The sequence below is a fragment of the Dermacentor variabilis genome, chromosome 6 (assembly GCF_050947875.1).
Source record: "Dermacentor variabilis isolate Ectoservices chromosome 6, ASM5094787v1, whole genome shotgun sequence".
In the NCBI taxonomy this organism is placed as follows: domain Eukaryota; kingdom Metazoa; phylum Arthropoda; class Arachnida; order Ixodida; family Ixodidae; genus Dermacentor; species Dermacentor variabilis.
Genome location: NC_134573.1, coordinates 11,842,094 through 11,867,331, shown reverse-complemented (window position 1 = coordinate 11,867,331; position 25,238 = coordinate 11,842,094). Strand labels below are relative to the sequence as shown.

Genomic DNA, 25,238 nt, shown 5'->3' with positions numbered 1-25,238 from the left:
CCCGCCATCAATTCCTGCGTCCAGAACTCGTCACCGCATCAACACAGGAGCCGTCCAGCCAATCCGACAAAAACCCTACCGTGTATCCCCGTCAGAACGCAAGATAATCAGCGATCAGGTCCAAGAAATGCTATGCAAAGGCGTCATTCGAGAATCATCTAGTCCTTGGGCAGCCCCCGTGATATTGGTGAAGAAGAAAGACGGTACGTGGCGGTTCTGTGTTGATTACCGTCGCCTAAACGCCGTTACTAAGAAAGATGTATATCCGCTCCCACGAATTGATGACACCATCGACTGTCTCTTTGCGGCATCTTACTTTTCCTCAATTGATTTACGGTCAGGTTACTGGCAAATTCCTATACACAAGGACGACAGAGAAAAGACAGCATTTGTAACACCCGACGGACTATTCGAATTTAACGTGATGCCTTTCGGGTTGTGTAACGCGCCCGCAATGTTCGAAAGGTTCATGGACACGATATTACGCGGCTTAACATGGGAAGTTTGCATGTGCTACTTAGACGACGTTGTGATCTTCGGGCGAACGTTTAGTGAGCACAACAAACGTTTGGATTTGGTCTTGAACTGCTTGGAGAAAGTGGGTCTTGTGCTCAATTAAAAAAAATGCCGTTTTGGGGAACGACAAACTCTTGTGCTAGGCCATCTGGTCGCTAAAGAAGGCATCCGACCAGATCCACAAAAGACTGCGGCCGTAGAAGCATTTCGAGTACCCAACTCTGTCAAGCAGTTAAGAGGTTTCTTGGGCTTGTGCTCCTATTTTCGCCGATTCATTCCCCGGTTTGCTGACATGGCTCATCCCCTTACACGCCTTCTCCAAAAAGGCGTTCCCTTTGAGTGGACTGCAGATTACGACTCATCGTTTCGCCAGCTCAAGTTCCTGTTGACATCCCAACCAATTTTTCGCCACTTTGATCCTTCATCACCAACTGAGATTCACACCGATGTCAGCGGCGTAGGCATCGGTGTTGTGCTAGTTCAGCGTGTTGGCGACAGTGAGCACGTGATCTCTTACGCTAGCCGGTCCTTGAGCCGCTCCGAGCGCAACTACACAGTCACCGAACAAGAGTGTCTGGCGGTCATCTTCACCGTGCAACGGTTTCGTTCGTATCTCTATGGGCACCCCTTCACTGTGATAACAGATCATCATTCGCTATGCTGGCTTGTGAATCTGCGGGATCCCTCAGGACGACTAGCGCGCTGGGCCCTCCGTCTACAGGAATACGATTTCGTTATTTGCTACAAAAGTGGCCGGTGACATGCTGACGCTGATTGTCTCTCTCGGATGCCACTTCAAACAACTGAATGTGATGCGGACAATTTTGATGAATACATCGCTTTTGTGTCCCCGGAATTTCCGGATATGGGTACCGTCATATCCGAGCAGCACAAGGACGAGAGCTTACAACCGCTCTTCGCGGCAGCACAGGAGTCACCTGCAGGCAGTCGCTTTCGCCTACGTGATGGTGGCGCGCTGTATAAGAAGAGCTACTCGACCACCAGTGCACGCTACCTTTTAGTTGTCCCCAAGAACCTTCGCCACCAAGTATTACACGCCATGCACGATGACCCAACTTCCGGTCATCTTGGTTCCACATGTACACTCTACCGGGCTCAAGAACGTTTTTACTGGCCTAAGATGCGGAAAGATATCGAACGGTACGTCGCCAGCTGCTCTCAATGCCAGCGCTACAAGCATCCGCCACAAGCGCCACATGGTCTGCTCCAATCAGTTCCCCCTTCTAGCGTCCCCTTTGAGCAAGTTGGTATAGATCTGCTGGGCCCTTTCCCGCGATCTTCCAAGGGTAATCGTTGGGTTATCGTTTGCGTAGATCACCTTAGCCGCTATTGTGAGACCGCCGCATTGCCATCGGCCACAGCTACAGAAGTTTCTAACTTCTTGCTGGCTAACGTTATACTCCGACATGGACCTCCTCGCATAGTAATCAGCGATCGTGGGCGACAGTTTACCGCGGACGTGGTTGAAGAAACCCTTCGTCTGTGTTCATGTAGCTTCCGCCATTCTACGCCCTACCATCCACAAACTAATGGTCTGGTCGAGCGCACAAACAGAACGCTTGCCAACATGCTGTCCATGTACGTCGATTCAGCACACAAGAATTGGGACAGTATCTTGCCTTTCATTACCTATGCCTTCAATACCGCGAGACACGAGACCACTGGTTACTCACCATTTTTCCTTCTGTATGCTCGTCCGCCGCGCTACACCCTCGACACCATATTTCCCTACTTCGCTCATGACAATGAATCAATTGATGAGATCCTATGTCGAGCAGAAGAAGCGCGACGTCTCGCTAGGCTACGCACCCTAGCATCGCAGGACCAGTCCAAGATACGCTATGACGGGCGTCACCGCCACGTTTACTTCGATCCTGGTGACCTTGTGTGGCAATGGACGCCGCTGCGCAAGCGTGGCTTGTGCCAGAAGTTTCTCACCCACTACGTCGGCCCTTACGTTATTCTGGAGCGCCTCAGCGAAGTAAACTACCGCATTGCGCATCTCACGAGCAGTGGACGACGCTCGGCCAAGGCTGAAGTGACACACGTCGCGCGTCTGAGGCGTTACAACCCACGAGATGACTGACTCGGGCTTCGTCTGCCAGCGGGGAAATGTCACAAGCTGTCATGAACCACGCCTGCCGTGCAGACAGATGAAAGAAAGAAGAGGACGATGTTAGCCAAGCTGCCGCGAGACCGCTCTTCAACAACCGCGGCTATCAACCAGCTTCATCCGGTTTTGCATTAAACACCTCGTGTGTAACAATATAATTAAAACCACCTTATTATCAGTCTAAGAGATACAATTCCAAGAAAATAAGGGACTGCCAAAGTCGTGTCATTGTATTCAAATTTTTATTCTTTCCGCGAACAATTGCAGAATGGAATTTGTTCCTGAATGAGGTAGTGTCTGCACCCAATTTTTCATCTGTCATAGAGAACTTTACATGAATCTCTTTTAGACAACATTTCCAGGGTGCCGTTTTATGCATTGTGTAACAAATTTTATAATCGAATGTTGTTAGTATTGGATGTGTGTCTTTCTCTACTAATTACGATGATTGTATTTTTAATACCATAACTGATATGATACCATTTTTTGCAAAGTTCAATCTTTGACCTTTATGTTCGTAATTAACCCCCTACGATAATGCCCAACTCGGGTGCTGCAGGTATTTCTAATAAATAAATAAATAAATAAATAAATAAATAAATAAATAAATAATGGAAAAAGAAACTTTTAAATAAAAGGAATTAAAATATCTTATGTGTATGCCAACATTTATAGTTCCCAAGTGTCCCCCTTTCATGCGCAATGAACATGGGGCAGAGTTACCACTCCGAAAATGTATGCCAGTATGCCTGTCACACTGTCATACGTCACCCACCGCGATGCCGTCTCTATTGCTATCACGCTGCCACCTTGCCAATTCTCACCACCCACGGCGGCACATGATGTGCAATCGCTTGCCTAGCACTCGAGCAACTGGGCATGCTCCCAGAGGAAGCCGGATTTGCCCGCATGTTTTCCATGCACCGCCATTTGCCAAGCGCTGTCACATGGAATTCGAAAGCTCGGCAGAGAAGCCAATTGAACAGCTGCCCTGCCCATGCTGTGCTGGTTGCAGCACTGCTGAGAGCACCAACATTTGAAAGATTGTCATATTCACCTGTGCCATTGATGCTGTAATTAAAGTTCGCAGTAAATTATAGACATAGAATCGTCATCTGGGCTGTGCAAAAGTATAACTGCACCAGTTTGTTGTGTTGCTATAGCGAACATGCATGTTTCTCTGTGGTACACAGACTCATTTTGAGCAGAGAGATTACCATCGCGAGCACCTTCCTCTAAATTGTACATTTATTTACACTGTTTACATTATAGTGTTTGCTTTTCAAAATAAACAAACATTCAGGAAGCACAAGACATGAGAACACTGGCGCAAAGGGTAGTCATGCAATCTACTGGCCATTAAAGATACCATTGTTGCAGAAATTTGTGTGTGTACAAAAAGTTATGCAGTTCAATATTGACTCGTGTACTTATCTTTATCAGGCTACCATGTTTCGCCACCTAACAAATGTTATCGCACAGCGCAGGACGCGCCTGCATGTAAAAGAAGTTTCTGGAATGTTATCGATGGTTCCGTCCACTGTCTTTCACCGCAACTTATGTAATCTGATTGCATGTATGCGCAATGCGAGTAGTGTAGAACTTTGTGGAAGACGCGCGGGTCCGAGCAGTTAATCTGGAACATTCGATGACTGATCTATAAAAGACAACGCGCTTGACCCGCTGGTCAGATTTTCGACGATCGCCGACCGTGTTGGCCGCTATAGTTGTGCTATAAGTGTAGCCTGTTCTTGTGGGCACAGGTTCGCCCAATAAAACTTAGTTTTGTCTTTCACAGTATTGCTACTGTGTTCTTAACGTCACCACCACGTGACATCTGGTGGAGGTGCGTCATTACCCCCCTCTTAAATAGCATCGAGCCGATGCTGCAAACAAACGAAAGTAATAAAGAAAAAGCACTGGTAGCAATGAAAACAACAAAATAAGAAGTTTGTCAGCGTCCGTAAAAGGGTTTAAGACGCACCACGTGGACCACTTCAGATCGTGCGCGGCGCCGCTGTGAATGTGAAATGCCGTCTGGCACGACCCCATAGTCCAGTGCGCCGTTAGGTCGGATGACCTTGTAGGGTCCGAAATAGCGTCGCAGTAGCTTCTCACTCGGTCCTCGTCGGCGTATCGGGGTCCATACCCAAACACGGTCGCCAGGCTGGTACTCGACAAAGTGTCGTCAGAGGTTGTAGCGTCAGCTGTTGGTCCTCTGTTGGTTCTTGATCCGCAGGCGGGCGAGCTGTCGGGCTTCTTCGGCGCACTGGAGATATGTAGCGACATCAAGATTCTGCTCGTCAGTGACGTGCGGCAGCATGGCGTCTAGCGTCGTCGTCGGGTTCCTGCCGTATATTAGCTTGAACGGCGTGATCTGTGTTGTTTCTTGCACCGCCGTGTTATAAGCGAAGGTTACGCACGGCAGGATGGCATCCCAGGTCTTGTGTTCGACGTTGACATACATTGCTAGCATGTCGGCGAGGGTTTTATTCAGGCGCTCCGTAAGACCATTCGTCTGTAGGTGGTAGGCAGTTGTCCTCCTGTGCCTTGTCTGACTGTACTGAAGAATGGCTTGGGTGAGCTTCGCTGTAAAGGCCGTTCCTCTGTCGGTGATGAGGACTTCTGGGGCACCATGTCGCAGCAGAATGCTTTCGACAAAAAATTTTGCCACTTCGGCTGCGCAGCCTTTCGGCAAGGCTTTAGTTTCAGCGAAGTGGGTAAGGTAGTCCATCGCCATGATGATCCACTTATTTCCGGATGTTGACGTCGGAAACGGTCCCAAAAAGTCCATCCCGATCTGCTGAAAAGGTCGGCAAGGAGGCTTGATCGGCTGTAGTAATCCGGCTGGCCTTGTGGATGGTGTCTTGCGTCGCTGACAGTCTCGACATGTATTTACGTAATGGGCAACGTTGGCGGTTAGGCGCGGCCAGTAATACCTTTCTTGTGTCCTCGATAGCGTTCGGGAGAAGCCGAGGTGCCCGGCGGTCGGATCGTCATGTAGGGCGCGCAGTACTTCTGGACGCAGCGCCGACGGAACAACAAGAAGGTAATTCGCGCGAACTGGTGAGAAGTTCTTCTTCCCGAGTAGATTGTTTTGAAGCGTGAAGGAAGATAATCCGTGCTTAAATGCCCTGGGGACAACGTCGGTGTGCCCTCCCAAATATTCGACGAGGCCTTTTAACTCCGGGTCTGCACATTGCTGTTCAGCGAAGTCTTCCGCGCTTATGATTCCAAGGAAGGCGTCGTCATTCTCGACATCTTGTGGCGGCGGGTCAATGGGGGCGCGTGATAGGCAATCGGCATCGGAGTGTTTTCGTCCGGACTTGTAGGTTACAGTGATGTCGTATTCTTGTAGTCTGAGGCTCCACTGTGCCAGTCGTCCTGAAGGATCCTTTATATACGCTAGCCAACACAACGCGTGATGGTTGCTGACAACTTTGAATGGCCTGCCATATAGGTAAGGGCGAAATTTCGTTGTAGCCCAAACGATGGTGAGGCATTCCTTTTCGGTTGTAGAATAATTGCCTTCCGCTTTTGACAACGACCGGCTAGTGTAAGCTATCACGTGTTCATGTCCATCTTTTCTCTGGACTAGGATGGCACCGAGGCCTAGGCTACTGGCGTCAGTATGAATTTCTGTATCGGCGTACTCGTCGAAGTGCGCAAGTACCGGCGGTGACTGCATGCGTCGTTTGAGTTGTTCAAATGCGTCGGCCTGTGGCGTTTCCCACTTGAACTCAACATCACATATAGTTAGACGTGTCAACGGCTCAGCGATGCGTGAAAAGTCCTTGACAAAGCGCCTGTAGTAGGCACACATGCCAAGGAATCTACGCACTGCCTTCTTGTCGATGGGTTGCGGGAACTGTGCGATGGCAGCTGTCGTTTGCGGGTCTGGACGGACACCAGATTTGCTGATCACATGGCCTAGGAACAGAAGCTCATCGCAAGCGAAGCGGCATTTTACCGGCTTCAGAGTAAGCCCTGATGACTTGATGGCCTCTAGTACTGTCGCAAGCCGCCTGAGGTGATCGTAGAAATTACCGGCAAAGACAACGACATCATCAAAGTATACGAGACAGGTCTGCCACTTCAATCCTGCTAAAACCGTGTCCATCACGCGCTGGAACGTTGCAGGTGCGAGCACAGTCGGAACGGCACAACCTTGAACTCGTAGAGGACGTCTGGGGTGATGAAGGCAGTCTTTTCGCGGTCACTTTCATCGACTTCTATTTGCCAATAGCCAGACTTGAGGTCCATTGACAAGAAGTATTTAGCATTGCAGAGCCGATCCAATGCGTCGTCTATTCGTGGGAGGGGGTATACGTCCTTTTTCGTGATCTTGTTCAGACGATAAGCGACGCAGAAACGTAGGGTTCCGTCCTTTTTCTTCACCAAGACTACAGGATATGCCTTATAGCCTCACGTTCTCGCGTAGAAACTCGATAAGGGCTCTGGCGGAGTGGTCGAGCACACTCCTCGGTTACTATGCGATGCTTTGCGACTGGCATTTGTCGAATCCTTGATGACGTCGAAAAGCACTCTTTGCATCTTCGAAGTAAGCTTCTCAGCTGTTGTTGCTTAATCATGGGGAGACTTGGATTTATGTCGAAGTCTGGTTCGGGAAGTACGGTCGTCGGGGTACATGCGGCAGAATCCGAGAGGACAAACGCATTGCTGGTTTCCAGAATTTCCTCGATGTACGCGATCGTCATGCCCTTGTTGATGTGCTTGAACTCCTGGCTGAAGTTTGTCAGCAACACTTCATATTTCCCTACATGCAGTTGAGCGATTCCTCTAGCGACGCAAATTTTACGGTCGAGCAGTAGACGTTGGTTGCCTTCGATGACGTCTTCTACGTCAGCGAGTATTTCGAGGCCGACCGAAATAACAATGCTCGAGCGAGGCGGGATGCTCACTTCATCTTCGAGAACACTCAAGGCGTGGTGACTACGAGAGCGCTCCGGCGGTATCGCTCGATCTTCCGACAGCGTTATCGATTTTGACTTCAGGTCTATGATTGCGCCGTGTTGGTTTAGGAAGGCCATGCCGAGAATTACGTCTCATGAACAATGTTGGAGGATAACGAAGGTTGCAGGTTAAGTCCAGTCATGAACGGTTATTCTTGCCGTACAGATTCCAGTCGGCGTAATGAGGTGTCCTCCAGCGGTTCGAATTTGAGGGCCTTCCCATGCAGTTTTAACTTTCTTCAACTGGGCGGCGATGTGTCCACTCATTATGGAGTAATCGGCCCCCCTGTGTCCACTAAGGCGGTAACTGCGTGGCCGTCGAGAAGCACGTCGAGGTCGGTGGTTCTTTGTCTGGCGTTGCACTTAGGTCTTGGCGTCGGATCACGGCTGCGTTATGTTGAACTGAAGCTGGAACGTCGCGTCGTTGGGTCGTCTTTCGTCGTCGTATTCTTTGCTTCCAGACTTCGTCGGGCGGTGGCGTGTCGTTATGTCGTCGAGGTAGTTTCTTCGGTGTCTTCGTTGGCGGCGGAGGGTCTTCGTCAGTTCGACGAACAGCAACCGCACCTCCATCGGTTGCTGCTTTTAGTTTTCCGATATGGGCTCACTGACCGGCCCCGGGCTGGGCCAGTGTATGGTCGGCGCTGCGGCGACAGGTACCGGCCTGGTGATGGCGAACGCGACGGTCGTTGAGAGCTCCACTGAGTAGCGGAGAGGTAGTCGGCGATATCGCGAGGGTGTTCACCTTGCTGCGGGCGCAAAGCGTTGACGGCGAAACCTCGCAGTCCCATCTCCCGGTATGGGCATCGCCGGTAGACGTGACCCACTTCTCCACAGTGGTAGCAGAGCGGGTGGTGGTCAGGAGCGTGCCAAACGTCTGTCTTCCTCGGGTAGCTGCGCTGGGCGACGGGCGGGCGTGCTGGTGGCGGCAGTGGTGGTTGACGGAATTGCGGCGTTACAGGGTCCTGGCGCGGTGGTCGTGGAGGGGGACCTTGACGGCGGGCGATGGTGGCATAGCTCATCGCTTGCGGCTGAGGCTGCGGCGGTTCAGGGGCTACTCCGAGTTGTTGTTGGAGCTGGTCACATACGGCGTCGGCAATCGAAGCCACTTGAGGCTGTGATGATGGGAATAGCTTCTGTATCCTCCCACACGACCGCTCGTATAGTCTCGCGTAGGTCGTCGGTGGTCAGTGACCGAACTCTGGCATAGTATGTCGAGTTCGTGCGGCAGTCGAATTGCCAGTTTCGCATCTCGAGTGTCTTCTCGATGCTGGTGGCCTCGCGAAGAAACTCGTCGACGGTCTTCGGTGGGCTTTGCACCATTCTGGCAAAAAGTTCCTCCTTCACATCACGCATAAGTAGGCGCACTTTCTTTTCCTCGGACATTCCCGGGTCGGCGTGGCGGAATAGGCGGCTCATTTCATCTTTAAAAATCGCGGTGGTCTCATTTGGTAGTTGCACCCGGGTTTCTAATAGCGCTTGGGCTCGTTCTCGGTGTACGACGCTTGCGAATGTCTGCAGGAAGCCGCTTCGAAACAGCTCCCAGGTCGTTAAGGTGGCTTCTCGGTTCTCGAACCACATCCTAGCAGCGTCTTCCAATGCGAAGTAGACATGTCTCAGTTTCTCGTCGCTGTTCCAGTTAAAAGCAGCGACCCTCTCATATATCTCAAGCCAGCTTTCTGGGTCCTCGAACTTTGAACCGGGGAACGTCGGAGGCTCCCTAGGCTGCTGCAGCACAATGGGGGACGCTGGGGCTGCCATTGGGGTTGCCTTGGTCACAATCTTCTTGGTCTTCTCCGGTAGAAGTCCATGCTCCGGGTGCAGTTGTTGAAGACGGCGCCTTGCTCAATGGTCCGGGACTACGTTGGTGCTGTCTTTGCAGTTCGGGCTTGGATCACGGCTTGTTGGGGGCGTCCGGTACATGAACAAAAAGCACCTCCACCAGATGTCACGTGGTGGTGACGTTAAAAACACAGTAGCAATACTGTGAAAGACAAAACTAACTTTTATTGGGCGAACCTGTGCCCACAAAAACAGGCTACACTTATAGCACAACTATAGCGGCGAACACGGTCGGCTATCGCCGAAAATCTGATCAGCGGGTCAAGCGCGTCGGCTTTCATAGATCAGTCGTCGAATGTTCCAGACTAACAGCTCGGACCCGCGTGTCTTCCACAAAGTTCTACACTATTCGCGTCGCGCATACATGTAATCAGATTACACAAGTTGCGGTGAAAGACAGTGGAAGGAACCATCGATAACATTCCAGAAACTTCTTTTACATGCAGGCGCGTCCTGCACTGTGCGATAACATTTGTTAGGCGGCGAAACATGGTAGCCCGATAAAAATAACTACACGCGTCAATATGGTCAAGCACCATTTGCAAGACCTGCCACGGTGGCAGCCCAGTGGCTCTGACGTTGCAGCACAGCTGAGCATGAGGCTGCAAGTCTGATCCCATCCCAATGGGGGTGAAACCCTTGCAGCCTCCCACCGTGGCAAGCCTTATAAGTCAGACTGCAATTTGGCATGCAAGGAGCCCACAGTTTAATTTAATTTACCCATGTTCAAGGAGCTGTATTTCAGGTACACAATTAAAAAGGTCGACAGTCACTTTAGCATACGCTAAAGAGGATAAAAACAAAAACCTGCCACTTGCGAGACATTCATTACATTACTTGAAATTTTTATTCTAATGCGTTGTTACTTCCTATCACTTGTTTTCTGCCACCAAAGGTCGTGGGTTTGACTGCCTTATTTGACGCCAAAGGTTGAGGGTTTGACTCTCGACCGCGTCACTGGTAGCTCGATCCCACTCTGGCTCGCCAGCGCAGTTTCCGATTCGCCGGGCCGTAGCGAGCAGCTGGTGCTTCTTGGACGGCGGCTCAAAGCTGTACTTCGTTCCTTTTTGAAGTAGGCTTCTAACGTCATCTGGGAGCACAACAAACACCGTCCGGTCAAACCGGACGGTGTTTTAATGAAAGGGCGCGTGAGCACAATTGGGCTGTAAATAACAATGCGGGGGGCCATCTGGCAGAACACTGTAAACGTCACAATTGTCGTCCGTATCTTCGCGACCCCAGGTTTCTGGCACGGTCTAGAGATAGACTAGAACGGGAGATATTAGAAGCTTTTTACATTGCAAAGGCAGAGGGCAGGTGTATTAGTTGCCCTTCAGTGATGCTTACCGAAAAAGAGATAGCTTTTCTAATGAGATAGGGAGGTCATGATGTCACGATGGGCCATTCTTGATTGCATCTATTTAAAGTCCTGTTTCTTCAAAAAAAAACATTTAGTTGGAAGTAGCGCCTTGTCCGTCGTACATGCTGTTCTTTTAGTCCGTGTCTTCGTAGTGCTCTTTTCATCAACTATGTCGAACAAAAGCCGTGGGATGCCGTCCTGCCATTCATAACCTTCACTTGCAACACAACAATGCAACAACACAGATCATGCTGTTCTAGCTGGTTTACAGAAGGAACCAGACGATGACTCTCGATGCTATGCTGCCGCACATCGCTAACGAAGAGAATCTCGATGTCACCGGCTAACTGCAGCACACCGAAGGAGCACGAAAACTCACCCAGCTGCGCATCAAGAACCAGCAGAGGAACGACAGCTGGCACTACAATCTTCGACGACGCTACATAGAATACCAGCCCTGAGACAGTGTTTGGATTGGACCCCAATACACCGACGATCTCGGCGACCTTTGGTTTGCAGATGACTTTGTTTGCAGATGACAGCAACACTGAGGACAAATTACAACAAATGACTGAGGACCTTAAGAGAGAAAGTGTAAGAGTGGGGTTGAATATTAATATGCACAAGATAATGTTCAATAGCCTGACAAGAGACTAAGAGTTCAGGATCGTCAGTCAGCCTCTAAAGCCTGTAAAGGAGTACGTTTACCTAAGTCACAGGGGACCCTGATCATGAGAAGGAAACTTACAAAAGAATAAAAATGGGTTGGAATGCATACAGCAGGCATAAGGCTGGCCCAGCCTCACCACTATCATTAAAAAGAAAGGTGTACAATCACTGCTTTCTACTGGTGCTAACATATGAGGCAGAAACTTGGAGTTGGACAAAGAAGCTCGAGAACAAGTTGAAGATCACACAAAGAGTGATGGAATGAAAAATGTTAGGTGTAATGTTAAGAGACAGGAAGAGAGCGGTGTGGATCAGAGAGCAAACAGGGACAGTCGATATTCTAATTGACATTCAGAGAAAAAAAGTGGAGCTGGGCAGGCCATATAATGCGTAGGATGGAGAATCGGCGGGCCATAGGAGTTATAGAATGGGTGCCAAGAGAAGGGAAGTGCAGTCAAGGCGGAAAAAAAACTGGGTGGGGTGATGAAATTAGGAAATTTGCAGGCGTAAGTTGGAATCAGTTGGCACAGGATGAAGGTAATCAGAGATCCATCCCGCAGTGGACATAAAAATAGGCTGATGATGACACCAACGAGGACTTAGTGAGAAACTTTTGTGACGCTATTTCCTTAGAGTTTCATATAACTATAACTAGAGAAATCTGGCGCTGCAATCGTTCAACCATCATGGGAATGATGGGAAGTACAGGCTACTGATTGGTATTTTGTTGACTGACAAACTAGTTTATAGGTATTTTTTGGCAGTTTTGGTTGCACTTCAAGTGCAACTGCTATAACCCGCAGTGGGACGGTGCGACGCAAAGCTCTCTGCCTTTGTTCTGTTGCTCAAAGTGGTGATAGTGTGCTGGGCCAGCGGCCGGGCTGATGTTTTTGTCGCGGTGTGGTGTCGAAGCTCTGACGAGAAAGCGACGGCATGGTAAACATTCAAAGAACGTATTTTGACTGTTTTGATCACTGGAAGTACAACTCTCTGTGTCTAGTATCAGCAGTGCCTTCTTTTTGCTCTTTTGAAGTTTCATAAAGTATGTAACACTACAGCACCTGGTTTGTTAAGTGTCTTAGGTTGGTGCTGTAGCGTTACATACTCTATGAAATTTCAGAAGAGCAAACGGAAAGCACCACTGATACAAGACACAGAAAGTTGTACTTCGAATGGCTTGACAATCAAATTTTATTGAGGTCTTCATTACGCATTGCTCGCTTATGTGCTCATTGAAATGCGTGTTTTAGGACTTTGAAGTACAAACTTACTTGTGGTATCAAAGGTTGCTGCTTCCTGGCTGTAGCCTGCTGTTGCAAAATGGGTAAGTGCAAAGCCATGCCATAACAGCTGCTGGCAGCTGCTTCAGAAGCAGCACATCAATATAAAATATAATGAAACATACTTTTTGGAGGCCACAAGCTTCCTAGCTAGCACTGCTGCAGATGTGCTTAAAAGTACTTGAAGACGTTCAGCAATCATGACAGCTGATGCAGCCTTTCGAAGAGCGAGAGAGTTCACAAGTGCCTGTCGTCTGCGAGAAAAATATCACCTTCACAGCGAGCAGGCATCGTAGCAGACACGTAGTATTTTTAAAATAGAATTAAAAATTTTTATTTCCATAAATACTTGATGAGTATTTTATATAAGTACACGCATGATTGTTATTGCTGTTGTAAAAATAAATAAATTATTATTCTCTGGCACTAAATTGGGAACATAATTGCAGAAGAATGCATACCCTGGTATGCCCTGGTGGCAAACTGTGCTTCAATCTCGAAGTCATACAAAGCTTATGTAATGTGTTGTGCATTATATAAGATACTGCAGAAATAAAATTAGATTTTAAGCGATATTTGAGTATAGCTTCATTAACTGCGCCGCAAGCAAACGTCGCTACTCTGAAGTTTGAAGTCAATCCGAAGCCTGTACTTTCCATCATTCCCATGTAGGTTGAGGCAACGCTCAGGAGAGCCCCTGTAGACATTAGCGGCACATTTTCCTCTAAAGTATTTACTTAGAGACTCTATTGACATTTCGTACCCTACAAGATCATTCAACGTCTTGGCGTAGTGGACTATGAGGTCGTGCCAGACGGCATTACACAATCACAGCAGCTCTGCTCACAACTTGAAGTAGTCCATGTGTGTGCCTTAACCCTTTCAGGGGTGATTTCTTTCGCCATATGCAACCACCCAGGGTCAATTTTTTTATGGCACATTTAAATTCTTCAGGGGGACCACTTTCGAAAAAAAATTTATTGTAATTTTTTTAGGGTGACCGTAAAGTGACAAAAAATATTTCGTGTTGGTATATATTGTTATGCTAAAGCTACAGGAAGAACAGAGGAAGAGGAGAACGAAGTGCGCTTGTAATTGCAGTGACTCCGTATCGGCGCGGCCCCTTTTCATCAATTCATCTTTAAATAAACGCACCCCATCATAACAGTTTTGGTGGAGGTGCGAAGGAAAACAACGGCACCCCCGAAGAACGATGATGAACCACCCGCAGAAGTGCGATCCGTGGAGCTTCACCAAAGTTGCCCAACTGCCAGTCTGCCACCACAGATGGCTTGCGACGGTGACAACCCGCCACCTTCTTATAGCTACCCATTGCAGCCCTACATCAAAGCACGAACCTTCGCCGAAAAAGCCGGGGAAGACGAGGATGGATGGCTCAGTTTTTACCAATGAGGAAGTCAGTTCAATGGCTGGAATGCCACCACCTAGCTTAATAATGTTGCCTACTTCCTCAAGGGAACCGCATCTGTGAGGCTTGAAAACCACGAATAAAGCATGACGATGTGGGAAAAGTTCGTAGATAAAATCAGGAATTGTTTCGGAGATCAGGGAGCCAAAAAGAAACGTGCAGAGCAAAAGCATAACTGCGAGTCGGCCTAGTGGGAACAGATTCATCTTAAAACTTTTTGTGCGCAAAGAAACAGGGACGAAGAATAGGGGCAACACAAAGACGAGCGCTTTCTAACAACTGGTCTTATTTTTGAAGAACCACCTGCTTAAATACCCACAGATCTGCTCGATCGAGTCAACAAAGCACGCCTATAGCGCATATGATACCCGCAGATCTGCGCGATCAATTCAAGAGAGCACGTCAATAGTACATATAACACTTGTGATAAAAAGACGTGGACAAAAGCCACCCGATCAACATAAAAACAGCAAGGTGCATAAAACAACCACTTACAATAAAATGCGTTAAAGATGTGATGATAGAAGCGAATTTTCTTTATCCAACAATGAAACAGAAGGATGGCTGATGCATTTTTGTTTTTGTTTTTCAATCCAGTGTGCTTCCACAATTTCCCTAGCGGTTTGATTCCTATGCCAATACAAAATGTCTGTGCTACTAACGCCTGTTTCACATGCAAGCGAAAATGCTCGTGAATCCTGCCGCTGCGCCGCAGAAATCTGTTTCGAGCGGCGGCGGTGGCACTAGCGGCGGGAGCGGCGAGGTTCGGGCAAGTTGGAATTTCGTCGCAGCGGCAGAGCGGCAGCACCGCTTCCGAACGGCCTGTCTCGATACGTGACCAGTGGAGGACTACTGCAGGAAAGCCTGCGCATAGGAGGATGTTTATTTACTTGCTACACGTGGTACGGGCGACATGCCAAGAGAGCTTTTCAACAAATTGATAATTGCTAAGCGCAGGATATGTATTTATAAAATAAAAATTTGAGCGGCAGGTGATGATGATGTGTGTGGTTTAGTGGCGCAAGAGCCAAATATGGCCAAAGAGCGCCAAGACAGTGTTAGTGATTTCGCGGTGGAATGATGGGTCCTGTGAAGAAGATGTGACTTGGCTGCAAAGTGGCCTAAAAATAGTCGCTGTAAAGGGCGTAAAATCTACGTGCTATAAAATTATGGCGATGACTAATGACGAATACTATGAACACTAGAATGTATTGGGAAAAACGATGCAATGTACAAAATATGTGAGATGCTAAAATTTTCTAAGAGCACTACTGCCTCGCCAGAGCCCTTGAACCCAAGGGACGAGAGGCATGTGCTATATGAAACAACTATCACAGCGCTATCCTCCATACAGAGGAGGCGCTACGAACGTATGGGCTAACTACATGTAATACAACATCTTTCAGGAAACCTAGGACAGCGCTGGTATCAAACAGCGGTTCTGCACCGAGCAACATAACAGGATGAAGGGGGATGTGCTGCAGGTATGCTAAGGGAAAATGTTTCTTTCTTTCATATTCGGCTTCCCGACACTCCAGCAGGACGTGGAGGACGGTCATTCTCTCCCCGCATCTACCACAGGTTGGAGGCTCATTTCCAGTGAGTAAAAAGTTATGCGTGCCAAATGTGTGTCCTATGCTTAGACGACAGAATAGGACATCTGTCCGGCGTGATTTTGTTACAGGAGGCCAGAAACCTAATTGTGGCTTTATTACATGCAACTTATTATTTGTTTCCAGGTCCCACAAGCGTTGCCAGTAGTTTCGTAGTTTCCTTCTTAAGAAAGGTTTCAGGTCTGCGACAGGGACTGCAGCGGTAGAATTAACGGTGTGTGATGCAATTGATGTGGCCATCCGGTCCGCTAGAACGTTACCCTGGATGCCCCTATGGCCAGGCACCCAGCATATAATCACATGCTGGTAAGATACATATGCTTTACATAAGACGGAATAGAGTTCAATTATTATAGGATTTTTGTGCTTACAGAACAACGTCAAAGACTTCACAACACTAAGGGAGTCTGTATATATAACTGATTTTTTGAGTTTTGATTTCCTTATATGCTTCACGGTCGACAATATTGCGTAGGCCTCAGCCGTGAAGATACTAGTTTCCGGATGCAGTAAATCGGATTCCGAGAAGGATGGACCGACGGCTGCATATGACACCCCCTCGCATGACCTCGATGCGTCTGTGTAAATCTCCGTGCAGGAGTGTTTGTATTGCAGTTCCCGGAAATGCACCTGGATTTCAATCTCTGGAGCGTGTTTTGTAACCTGCATGAAAGATATATCGCATTGTATCATCTGCCACTCCCAAGGAGGTAGCAGCTTAGCTGGAGGCATTAGGCGGAGCTCGAGGAGTGGGACATGCATTTCATCACTAAGCTCCCTCACACGCAGCGAGAAAGGCTGTCTTATGGGGGGACGATTGCGAAAGAGTGTAGCATATGTCATGTCATTAACGGTATTAAAACAGCGATGTTCAGGATTTGAGTGGACTTTCAGAAAATATGTTTGGCTGATGTATGTTCTCTACAGATGAAGTGACCACTCATTCGATTCTGCATATAAACTTTGTACGGGACTCGTTCTGAAAGCTCCTGTGGCTAAACGAATACCTAGATGGTGTACAGGGTCTAGCATCTTTAGCGCACTCGGGGCGGCAGAGTGATAGATTACGGCACCATAATCTAATCGTGAACGGATCAGGCTCTTATAGAGATTAATTAAGCACTTCCTGTCACTACCCCACAAAGTATGGGATAGAAGTTTCATTAGGTTCATTGTTTTCAGACATTTTTCTTTAAGATGTTTAATGTGGGGGACGAAAGTGAGTCTGTAGTCTAGTATAACACCTAGAAATTTGTGCTCTTTGTTTACGGGTATTTGTTGTCCACATAGTTCTAAGCAAGGATCTGGGATCATTCCTCTCTTTCTTGTAAAAAGAATGCAAGAGCTTTTGTTAGGATTGATCTTAAATCCATTCTTGTCTGCCCACATTGAGACTTTGTTCAGGCCATGCTGTACCTGCCTCTTACAAGATTTGAAATCTATTTGTATGTCGTCCACATAGACAGAATAAAAGATTGCCGGTGGTAATGAAGCGCGAAGCGTGTTCATCTTCACGATGAAAAGTGTGCAGCTGAGCACGCCTCCTTGGGGTACACCACAGGTCGTGAAACACACAGGTCATGAAAGTACATTGCCGACTTTTACCCGGAAGGTACGACTGGACAGATAGCTTTCTATTAGGTTAAGCATATTTCCACGGATACCCATTTCTAACAAGTCTCTTAGGATTCCGTAACGCCACACTGTATCATAGGCCTTTTCCATATCGAGAAATATCGATAGGAAGAACTTTTTATGTATAAATGCGTCCCGGATATTTGCTTCAACACGTACGAGATGATCGGTTGTGGAGCGCCCTTCTCGGAAGCCGCACTGATAAGGATCAAGCATTTTGCTCTGTTCAAGGAAATAAATGAGTCGCAGATTTATCATTTTTTTCAAACACCTTACAAATTCAACTTGTGAGGGCTATCGGGCGGTAACTTGCCACTGAGGAAGGGTCTTTGCCTTGTTTCAAAACAGGGACCACAATGGCTTCCTTCCATGCGGTTGGAAGGTACCCTGCATCCCAGATGGTGTTGAAAAGTGTGAGTAGTGTAACTTGCGTATCATTGTGTAAGTTTTTGAGCATTTCATACATGACTCTATCAGATTCTGGTGCGAAGCTCTTGCATGAGCTCAGGGCAGCTCTCAATTCGGCAATACTAAAAGGACGGTTGTAAGGCGCATTCTCTCGACATTTTCTTGTTAATGGCTTACGTTCTTCTATTTGTTTATATTTCAGGAAGGATTGCGAATAATGATTTGAACTTGATACGCTCTCAAAGTGCTCCCCAAGTGAGTCTGCCTGATCTTGCAGTGTATCGCCCTGTGTATTTACCAGAGGGAGTGAATATGTCTGTCGCCCTCTAATTCTATTTACCTTGTTCCATACTTTGGCCTCATCTGTATAAGAGTTTATACTCGATAAAAACTTCTCCCAACTTTCTCTTCTAGCCTGTCGGCGGGTTCTCCTGCCTTGGGACTTTACTTTCTTAAAGTTGACTAGATTCTCTGCAGTGGGCGAAGCGCGTAGCAAACCCCACGCTTTGTTCTGATTCCTACGTGCGATTCTGCATTCATCGTTCCACCACGGGACATGCCGTTTGCATGCCGAGCCACTTACTTCACGTATGCATTTAGATGCGGCATCTATAATGAAGGCTGTAAAGTAATCCACAGCAGCATCAATTTCTAACGAGGACATGTCATCCCATGATATGCTAGTTAAGGTTCGGAATTTCTCCCAGTCTGCTGTGTCAATCTTCCACCTAGGAGACTGTGGAGGATATTCGTTTTGTTTAAGTGTTCTTAATAGTATGGGGAAGTGGTCGCTTCCATAGGGATTGTTCGTAACTTCCCATTCGAGTTCAGGCAGTATGGATGGGGAAACTATGCTCAGATCAATTGAAGAAAAGGTATAGTTTGCAAGACAGTAATATGTGGGTTTCGTCTTATTCAGAAGGCACGCACCAGAAGAAAAAAAGAACTGTTCAACAAGACGACCTCGCGCATCTATACGAGAGTCGCCCCACAGGGAGCTGTGCGAGTTGAAATCGCCAAGAACAACATAAGGTTCTAGCAATTCGTCTATAAATGACTGAAATTCATGTTTGTTTAATTTGTAGTGTGGGGGTATGTAAAGCGAGCAAATGGTGATGAGTTTATTTAGAAGAACAGCTCGAACCGCCACTGCTTCAAGGGGCGTTTGTAGTTGTAAACGCTGACAGGAAATGCTTTTATGAATAAAAATGGCAACACCGCCTGATGATACGACAGCATCATCGCGATCTTTGCGAAACTTGACATACGGTCGGAGAAAGTTTGTGTGTTGTGGTTTTAAGTGTGTTTCCTGTAGGCACAGCACTTCTGGATTGTGTTTTTGGATAAGTTCTTGTATGTCATCAAGGTTCCTAAGAAGACCTCTGAAGTTCCATTGGATTATTTGTGTATCCATATTGGAAGTAAGTAAGTGCTGTGTGTATGGAAATGGAGGTGATGCCTTAGGTTACAGAGCTCTTTCGAGGCCCTGTAACGGGAGTTCTGCCCTTTTTGGAGTGTTCGAGGGAGCCTCGCCGCTCCTTAGGCGCTTGGCGCGCCGTGGGGATAGGTGTAGTGTCCATTGCCTCTTGTGAGGCGCCGGACACGTGCTCTTGTGAGCGAGAAGTTACCAGGGAAGGTCCCGCCTTGGTGGGCAAGACCCCTGCGCCCACCAGCCCGGAGGTCGATGGGGCTCCCTGAGGGATTTGGCTGCGCCGGCTGTTGCCAGCGCTGGAAGGGGCCGGGGAGGTTGGGGCAGCCTCGGCTGCACCCACCTTCGGGGTTGATGGTCCCTTCTGCTCGGTTGGTCGGGCAGCGCTAGCTGCGACCACCGTGGAGGCAGATGGCGTAACTGCCGACTCACTTCTTGTGGGTCGGACAGCCGCTGAAGGCCGTTGTGACGCTGCCCCCTGACGCGCCACATCGGCAAAGCTTTTCTTTGGCAGGTTTGCTACCCGCCTTCGTGCCTCTTTGAACGATATATTCTTTTTTACTTTTATGCTTACAATTTCTATTTCCTTCTTCCAGGAGGGGCACGACCGCGAGTACGCAGCGTGATCCCCGTCACAGTTTACACAGTGGAGAGAGTTCTTACAAACTTCAGTGGCGTGTTCAAGGGCACTGCATTTCGCACGTTTGGCAGCCCCGGCAGCTCTGCGAACTGTGGCCGAAACGCTGGCATTTGAAACATCTTAGGGGATTCGGCACATATGGTCTGACACGGAGCTTGATGTACCCGGCCTCTACAGACTCGGGCAGAATACTTGAACCGAATGTGAGTATTAGGTGCTTGGTTGCAATTTGTTTGCCATCCCGCCTCAGCTTAATTCTCTTGACATTGACAACATTCTGCTCACTGAAGCCCTCCAGGAGCTCAGCCTCTGTCAGCTGGAGCAGATCACCATCCGAGACAATGCCGCGGGTGGTGTTCAGAGTACGGTGTGGAATTACTGTCATGGGAACATCCCCATTAACTAGACTGGGCAATTTTTCATATTGTTTCTGATCATGCAGTTCTAAAAGGAGATCACCACTTGCCATCCTTGTCGCCTTGTAACCTGGACCAAGGGCCTCAGTTAAAGACTTTGATACTAGAAATGGGGAGATTGCATGCACTTGTGTGTCTTTCTGAGTGAATCACATGAAATAGTGGGAAGTTGGGTCTTTCACGACCAAAGAACTTGAATACATTTTCGGTGCGCCCTCTTTTGTGAGGGCGATCAAGGAGGGGAGGGAAGGAACTAGCCATAGAATAATGTAATTTTCGGCAATAACGCCAACCGCCCACCGTAGAGCCCTACACGGGGACATTACAGGGACTGTAAAAACAGGTCCTGCAAACGCCAGCTGTACGTTATCACTATAACCAAATATGAGATAACCTAGGTTGGTTATTCACACAAGGTTAACCCTTGCTGCCTGGAAAAATTGGAAGTAAACGGAAGCTAGGAGAAGACAGGAAAGGTGGAAAGTGAGAGAAGGACGAAGGCTGGAGGGAAAGAGAGACAGGAAAAGGCAACTACCGATTTCCCCCGGGTGGGTCAGTCCGGGGGTGCCGTCTACGTGAAGCAGAGGCCAAAGAGGTGTGTTGCCTCTGCCGGGGGGCCTTAAAGGTCCAAACAGGTGGGCTCGGCGACTGCGTATCTGCACAGCTCGCTAAACCTTTTGCTCTTGCAATGCAGATCGTCACCTTCGCTACTGTGCATTTCCTGCTGCCTACGATAACCGCTGCTGCCACGTCAGCTTCGTCGAGGTGCGTGGTCGACTGCCAAGGAAACGAGCCAGCCAACATCCACGTTTTCCGTAGCAGCGATGCGTGATACCCGGACATCCAACAGAAGAAGTGGCGGCCGGTGGTCCTCAGTCGGGTGTGGCAATCCCCATCGTCAGCAACAGCAACGCAGTCACCAGATATAAACTGGGGGCAGCCGTCGACACAGCTTTGTGGGCTCGGCGACTGCGCATCTGCACAGCTCGCTAAACCTTTTGCTCTTGCAATGCAGGTTAGTCAACCATACGCTCTCTTTGCTAAAAAATCCAGCAATTATTTCCTGATGCAGTTGCCGAGCCCGCACTGCTGTGCCGCCATTGCTATCGAATGTGCTCATATTATTCATGCCTTGCTGATTTTGGCCGGTGATGTGGAAACAAACCCGGGTCCTAACATTCCTGAAAACCTACTAACCGAATTGCGAAAACTAACCACCGGTCAGAACCAGCTGATCACTGAAATTCATGGTCTTAAGTCGCAACTTACTTCTACCGATAAAGCAATTACTGATCTAAGCAAACGAATGAATGATCTTGAGAGTCACTACCAGACGCTCTTGCCCATTCGAAACGAAGTGGATGCAATGCGCACCACGACTGAACAGGCTATTTTTCGCATTTCCGAGCTCGAAGCACGTATCGACGATGCCGAAAATCGCTCACGGCGGGACAACCTAATTTTTTACGGCATTCCTGACCCTTCCAGCTCGGAAACCACTGCCGACTCCGAAAGATTGATTGTGGAACTTTGCCGCGATAGGTTGCAACTAACCATCGACCCAAAAGAAATAGAACGTGCACATCGCATCGGTCGTCACTCCCCCAATCACTCTCGCCCCCTCATAGCAAAATTTACTTTCCATAAAACCAAAGTTAACATCCTTTCGAGTGGCCGAAAGCTTAAGGGCACTGACTACAGTATTAGCGAGGACTTTTCGCGATCAGTACGAAATTCCCGAAAACATCTCGTTGCTTTCGCAAAAGGTAAAGGCGTTCCGTTTTCACTCCGCTTTAAGACTTTGTTCATCGGTTCAAGAAGATACACCTTTGATGCCGCCTCGAGTAGTGTCAAAGAATTGTCATAGCAGCTACATCACCCCAAACAGAAAAATAACATAACACCGACTTGCTCCAGAGATAGCGCTTCGCTTTCTATAATATACACGAACGTGCGCAGTTTCCTCCCAAAGCGTGAATCGGTGTCAAACATAGTTTCATCTACCGGTAGCGACATACTATTACTAACTGAGACATGGCTGAGCAGCGCCATTACTGATAGCGAAGTTCTAGCTGACCTGCCCAATTTCTGCCTCTATCGAAACGACCGCGCAGGAACCCGTGGTGGTGGCGTGCTAGTCGCTGTTCGTGAGCAGTTGCCATGCTCGCTAATAAACGTCACATCAGGTCTTGAGATGTTATGGGTCATAATGCATACCTATCCAAATAAAGTGCTACTTGGTATCTGTTACAGACCGCCCAATGCTACTTCTGATTTCTGCCATCAACTTAACAACGTCATAAGCGAACTGGTAACCACCCACCGAAACGCGCAAATCCTGCTCTTCGGTGACTTTAACTTCCCACAAATAGACTGGCGTACCATACAATCATTCTCGGTATCCGGACACACAGAGGCCAAAAATTTTGTAGATTTCTGCCTTAACTTTAACCTTTCCCAGCTAGTAACTGAACCAACCCGGATTTCGCAGCAAACTGCTAACGTCCTCGATCTCATACTAACCGACCACCCTGACAGCCTTTCGTCCATTTCTTATTTGAGATCAGTGATCACAAAGTCATCCATGCCACTTTTTCGTTCAATTTGTTGACACGGGATACCTTTAAGAAAACAATATGTCTACACGACAAAGGAAATTACGGAGCTATAACTGAAGCTATGGCTATGTTCTTTCCTATATTCGAATCAACTCTTCAAGACCATTCCGTTAACAGCAATTGGATGCGCTTCAAAAACAAACTAAGTGATCTTGCACATAAATTCATTCCTAAAGTCACCTTTCGTTCTTATCAGCAAATACCATGGTTCAAAAAGGCCTTAAAACGCCTAGAAAACAAAAAAAGCGTCTGTATCGTGCCGCCAAACAGAGAGGACGCCCATGCGCATGGGATAAATATTATGAAGCCGAACAGAGCTACGTCAACGCACTGCGTCACGCTAAACACTCCTTTTATCACAATAATCTACCAAACCTATTAATCAATAACCCGAGGCAATTTTGGAGAGTTATAAACGATAGCGAAACGCGCACTATTAAGATAACTAACGAATCGAACGAAATTATTAATGATTCCGATTGCGCCGACGTGTTCAATTCGGCCTTTGCTTCTGTGTTCACTAACGAATCTAATGCGCCTCCCATTTCGTCATCGCTTAGTATAAACTCGTCAATGCCAGCCATTGCTTTCAATACAGACGGTATTTGTGCGACCATTGACAAAATCAAGTGTTCATCATCTTCCGGCATAGACGAGATTAACCCAAAAATTTTACAAAAACACTAAGCTTATTTCTGCAGCCTATTTGTCCTTGATATTTGCCCAGTCTCTTTCTTCAGGTTTCATTCCAGATGACTGGAAAATTGGGAAGGTCGTTCCAGTTCACAAATCAGGTAACAGAAACTCGCCTCTTAACTACCGCCCCATCTCCCTAACAAGCGTCCCCTGCGAAATCATGGAACATGTCATCTACTCTCTTATCATGAATTTTCTTGACTTGAATCACTTTTTCCATCCCGCCCAGCACGGATTCCGCAAAGGTTTCTCATGTGGAACACAGCTGGCCATTTTCCTGCACGATGTTCCCATTAACCTTGACAGTAACATACAGACTGACGCAATTTTCCTGGATTTCTCTAAGGCCTTCAATAAAGTTCCTCATCAACGTCTAATATTGAAACTTACAAGACTTAATTTGCATCCTGATGTTTTGAATTGGATCATTGAATTTCTTAGCAACCGCTCCCAATCTGTCATTATAAATAATCAGCTATCTAACCCTGTACCAGTAACATCAGGCGTCCCTCAAGGATCGGTTCTTGGCCCTCTATTATTTTTAATATATATTAATGACTTACCTTCACATGTGTCCTGTAATATCCGAATGCTCGCCGATGATTGTGTCATTTATCGAACTGTACGTAACACCAGCAATCAAACAGCCCTGCAGAAAGACCTCACCAACATACTAACATGGTGTGACGATTGGTTAATGAAACTTAATGTACAAAAATGTAAAGTTATGTCTTTCACTCGTAGCAGTAATCCCCTGGTATTTCCCTACCAAATTAGAAGCATGCCTCTCGAACTAGCAGAGTCCTATAAATACCTAGGTGTCACTGTATGCAATGATCTGTCCTGGCATAAACATATTTCTAACATCACATCATCTGCTAATAAAACACTAGGTTTTTTAAAACGTAATCTCCGCCAGGCACCTCAAAACGTAAAACTGCTTGCCTACAAGTCCCTTGTTCGGGCCAAACTTGAATATGCATCTGCCATCTGGAGCCCGCACCAAACATATCTTATCACCTCACTTGAATCTGTTCAGAACCGCGCTACTAGGCTCATTCACTCACAATATTCATATGATGTCAGTATTTCCGCACTTAAAACACAATCCGGACTAACATTACTATCTAATCGCCGACACATTGCTAGTCTTGAGCTCTATCACAAGTTCTTTTTCAGTACCCTTCATCATGCGCCATACATCGTTCCTGCGGCACGCATCTCTCACCGCACCAGTCATCCGCAGCAAGTCGCACGGCCGCGTGCCCGAACCACTCATTTTTCCGCCTCATTCATTCCTCGAGCAGCTAAAGACTGGAACGGCCTTCCTGCTGGCATTGTTAGCATCACTTGCCCGTCTTCATTCCTGCAGCGTGTGATTGATCACATTGAATATAACTTATGAAGTGTACCAAATGTGGAACTTATGTTAAACCCACCCCTTATGTAATACCCCCTCCGGGAGTCTTTAAGGACAATAAACTGAACTGAACTGAACACCCGGCATCGGCTCAACCCTCAGGAACCCCCTTTCCCCGGACACGGCTAAGCCGCGCACGGCTACACGCGGGAGGGTCCAACCC

The 25,238-nt window shown here is 47.7% G+C and overlaps 2 protein-coding genes across 11 annotated transcripts in view; one reads left to right on the top strand and one right to left on the bottom strand.

Annotated features, from left to right (window-relative positions):
* The window catches only part of qtc (GRIP domain-containing protein quick-to-court), a 243,365-nt gene that overhangs the window by 62,156 nt on the left and 155,971 nt on the right, over nt 1-25,238 (bottom strand). The window lies entirely within an intron of this gene.
* Nucleotides 21,336-22,341, top strand: LOC142584625 (uncharacterized). The gene has a single exon (XM_075694769.1). It carries the CDS (start codon nt 21,351-21,353, stop codon nt 22,206-22,208), a length of 858 nt encoding a protein of 285 aa, XP_075550884.1. The 5' UTR covers nt 21,336-21,350; the 3' UTR covers nt 22,209-22,341.